A 4,024-nucleotide genomic window follows, 5' to 3' on the forward strand; every position below is an offset into this window, starting at 1 on the left:
ATCTTTTTTCTGCATCTTGCTCTCTTTTGGTTCTGACATGCATTTTTTAAGAAAGGGAGTTGATACAATTTTTATGCCAACTCCATTGCCGTATCTATATTCTACCTTTTGAAAAATACAGGAATAGAAACACACGATAATGGAACTGGTCCAAATAATAGACGTCATGATAATATAAGTGGGTGATATTTTATATTTATGGTTTATTTTATTTTTGAGTACTCATTTCTAATTTTTAAAAAAAAATTTAAAAGACAAGTACTCTTTATCTTATTCCATTTTTACATCTAAAGTTTGTATTCTTTTTGTATAACTGTAGATCGAGTGTTCAATATCTAAACAAGTTTTTTATATTATCCAGTTTCAAACAATATATAAAGGCAATATTACAATTTGATCTCCAACTTTTGAAGAAATCATCTCTCTTCAAATAACTCATTCATAAAACAAATTATAACGACAAAATAGTCATAAAATTTATTTTAAAAAATCCAATAACATCCCACTAAAACAAATTATAAGGACAAAATAGTCATAGCTTTGTTACTCTTATAACCATGATAATATATCTCCCAACAAAAAAAATGCACATCAATGTCTTCACATTTTTCACCATCTTTATATTTTGTTTAATTTTATGTTTGTTTTAGTTTTAGTTTATATCCTTTTATTTTGAGTACGTTGTACTCTCACAGTCTCACTGATAGTTTGGTTTCACTCTAATTATTCTATTAAAATTTTATTTGTAATTTTTTAGAAAAATCTACTAATTTTGTTTTTCATACACACTTTTATGTGTTTCTTTTACTATCGGCCTTCTCTTTTTTCAACACCCTCAATTGCATCGCCTCCTTCGTCTTCCATTGCCTTTATCCACCGTTGCAAATTTCATCATTTGATTTAACGCATAAGTTCCACTTACATTTTTTCTTCTCTTCAGTTTACTTATTTAATTTATATTTTTAGTCATTCTTTTATCCTTTTAATTCATTCCCAATTTTTTACGTAAAAAATAGTTCTGTCTTTTTTTTTTTTATTAATTTGATGTAAAAAAAATTATTTTTTTTATCTTATCGATTTGATGTAGAAAGAAAATATTTTCTTTTTATCTGGTATGTGTTCTTATTTTTTGTTTACATGTCTTTACCTATCAATGATGGAAGGAAGAAGTTTCTATTAAGTGAGTTGAAGGAAAAGAAAGGAAATGAGCTGCTAGTATTATATTAAGTGAGTTAAAGGAACGGAAAGAAAATGAAGATAGTAAGAGAAGAGAGAGTATGTTAAAAGATGGGAGGCGTTGAGAAGAAGTGAATGAAAAAAGTTAAAAAAAAAAGTAATTAGATCATAAAGGCATTTTAGACATTTTAAGTTTTAAATAAAATTTTAATAGAATGAAATTCCAAATCAAACTTATTTTGATTTTGAAAGAAAATAATAGAATTGAATCATTTTCATTTGTCGTGCCATTCCAATCTCCGTCGCTAATTTCTCTCTTGTTCTGCTCCATTTTTTCTCTCTTGATTTTTTTTTTCACTTTTCTGCTCTCCCTCAAATCTTTGATCTTGTTCATTGAGATTATGTTTCTAATTTTTTTTTTCCAATTTCTAGCCGTTTTCTTTAAGGAGATTCAAATTGATATTTTTTTTTTGACAAATTTTTAAAATCGGTCAGTTTTTAGTTTAATCTGACACCAATTTTTTTTTTTTTTGGTTCATATTCAATTTTTTAATTGATCGATTTCTGTATCAAATTAAATCATATTTTTTAGCAGTTTATAGTTCGACTGATTTGACCGAGTAATTCAAATTAGTTTTCAAAACCTTGCTATTGACTAAAATTATCGATCAATATGAATTAAAATTACTTACCTCAAATTTTTCTCTTATAGTTGCATTGATATATATGATAAAATGTAAAAGTGACAACATAAAATAAAGAGAAAAAATGCAAACATAGCAAGCAGGGATCATAACGGGGCTTCGAAATCTGTTAAGAAAAATGTCCTCATCTCCGTTAAAAACATAGCACAATATATAATTCAATATAACTTAATTTAAAAGATAAAGATTTATAATTTACTCGTTAAAAAAAAGAACGTAAATTTAAAATATAACATAGAAATTATCTGTATTATTTTGAAATAAAATTATTTTAAACATATAAGATTATTCATGTATTATCTATTACACTTCTATAATAACATTGTCTAGATCTTATATTATTCATGGTACTTTTGCCACTCTTATGCAACCTTGACATGTTAGTGTTTAACACGTCGTACCCGTATTTGCTATAGATATTATGACCAAAATCTAACATTTTAAATTTCTCACAAATATTGTTCCAAAGGATTAAAAATCTTATTGAACAATAGTAATTTTTTAACCATTGTATTTTGACCTTTATTTTAAATAACATTTTTTTATTTGATCTTTAAATGAGCGTTTAATAGTACCTATAACTAAAAATGTTATACATACATTAATACATATCAAGTTTGAAGTATTAGAGTCGATTTATTCTCATTTATCATATAGAATGGGCTGGATTTATACTTCATTCAAGTATAGATAAGATAGAATGTGATTAAGTAAGGAGTATCAATTAATTTCAATATTCTATTGCAGTCTGTGATACCACTATGGAGGCAGTTGGAGTACTACGAGGAATACCAAAAAAAACTTAAAGCCTATGTTGGAGAGAGCAAGGCAAAAGAAAGCATAGGCAAGTCATTGCACATGACAAGTCTAGGAACAAACGACTTCCTAGAGAACTATTATGCATTCTCTGGCAGAGCATCTGAATACACACCAAGCGAGTATCAAAATTTTTTGGCCGGAATTGCTGAGAATTTTATCAAGAAACTCTATAGTCTTGGTGCAAGGAAGATATCTCTTGGGGGCATTCCCCCCATGGGGTGTTTGCCATTGGAGAGAACCACAAATTTTGTTGATGGGAATGATTGTGTCTCCAATTACAATAACATAGCATTGGAGTTTAATAATAAGCTCAGCATGTTAACAAATAAGCTCAATAAGGACCTCCCTGGGATCAGATTGGTATTTTCTAATCCATATGATATTTTGTTGCATATTGTTCAAAAGCCTGCCCAATATGGTAAGTTAAACTTTTCCACCTATAATTATTCTATTCATATTACGTGTAAGATGTTACATCCAATGATCAAACATGTTAATATAAGAAAAAAAACATTATTACTTATTAGCTGTTACTTGGCTATAAACGTATTGCGTTCTAAACGTAGACTTTTTATATTGGTATTTTCATACCTGATATTTTATCCATATTCACATAAATATATTTACACATTAATATGTGATGTGGAAAAACATATTATATTTTTCTTTTAATTAACGTATGTGTAAATTTAAATAATAAATTGTTGAACAGGGTTTCAGGTGGCGTCAATGGCATGTTGTGCTACTGGAATGTTTGAGATGGGATATGCATGCAGCAGGGCAAGTAGCTTCAGTTGCATGGATGCTTCTAAATTTGTGTTTTGGGACTCTTTTCATCCAACAGAGAGAACAAACAGCATCATTGCAAACTACATCGTGAAGAACGCTTTAGCTCAATTCTTGCATTAAATAACAAGATACAGTACCGAATCTTTATAAAGCCTTATGTCATCACGAAGTTACTTAATTTTTAGGTTTGGCCATGTAATAATTTTGAATAAACTACTATTGCTACTAATAAAGGATGAAGATATCGATAAAATTATCTATGAAAAAATTAAACTCATTTTACATCCGCATTAAACTCATTTTACATCCGCGTAAAGATGATTTATTTGTATTTAACAAAAATATTTAAATATTAAATTTATATTGATTTCCATTAAAAATTATGAAAAATTTATAAATTTTTTTCCTATAATTTTCAACCTCTTTTTTTTTTTCATCTTCTATAATACCTCCATTGCTACTATCATTTCAGCCAAGAAAAAAAAAACACATAGAATGTTAAACTGTTGCTAAATCATTATTGTTTTTGACAGAAT

General features: G+C 27.6%; 1 protein-coding gene across 2 annotated transcripts in view; it reads left to right on the top strand.

Moving 5' to 3' along the window:
* Positions 1-3,741, top strand: part of LOC107612196 (GDSL esterase/lipase At2g04570-like) — a 9,978-nt gene extending 6,237 nt beyond the window's left edge. Inside the window, exons 2-3 of one of the 2 annotated variants that reach the window (XM_021109489.1) lie at positions 2,628-3,059; positions 3,412-3,741. In XM_021109489.1, the coding sequence (XP_020965148.1) occupies positions 2,628-3,059; positions 3,412-3,579 (600 nt within the window). In that variant the 3' untranslated portion in view covers positions 3,580-3,741. Of the gene's footprint in view, positions 1-2,627; positions 3,118-3,411 lie in introns of both variants that reach the window. The other variant, XM_016314005.2, reaches the window with a different exon arrangement.

This window comes from Arachis ipaensis, chromosome B08 (assembly GCF_000816755.2).
Source record: "Arachis ipaensis cultivar K30076 chromosome B08, Araip1.1, whole genome shotgun sequence".
Taxonomy (NCBI): Eukaryota; Viridiplantae; Streptophyta; class Magnoliopsida; order Fabales; family Fabaceae; genus Arachis; species Arachis ipaensis.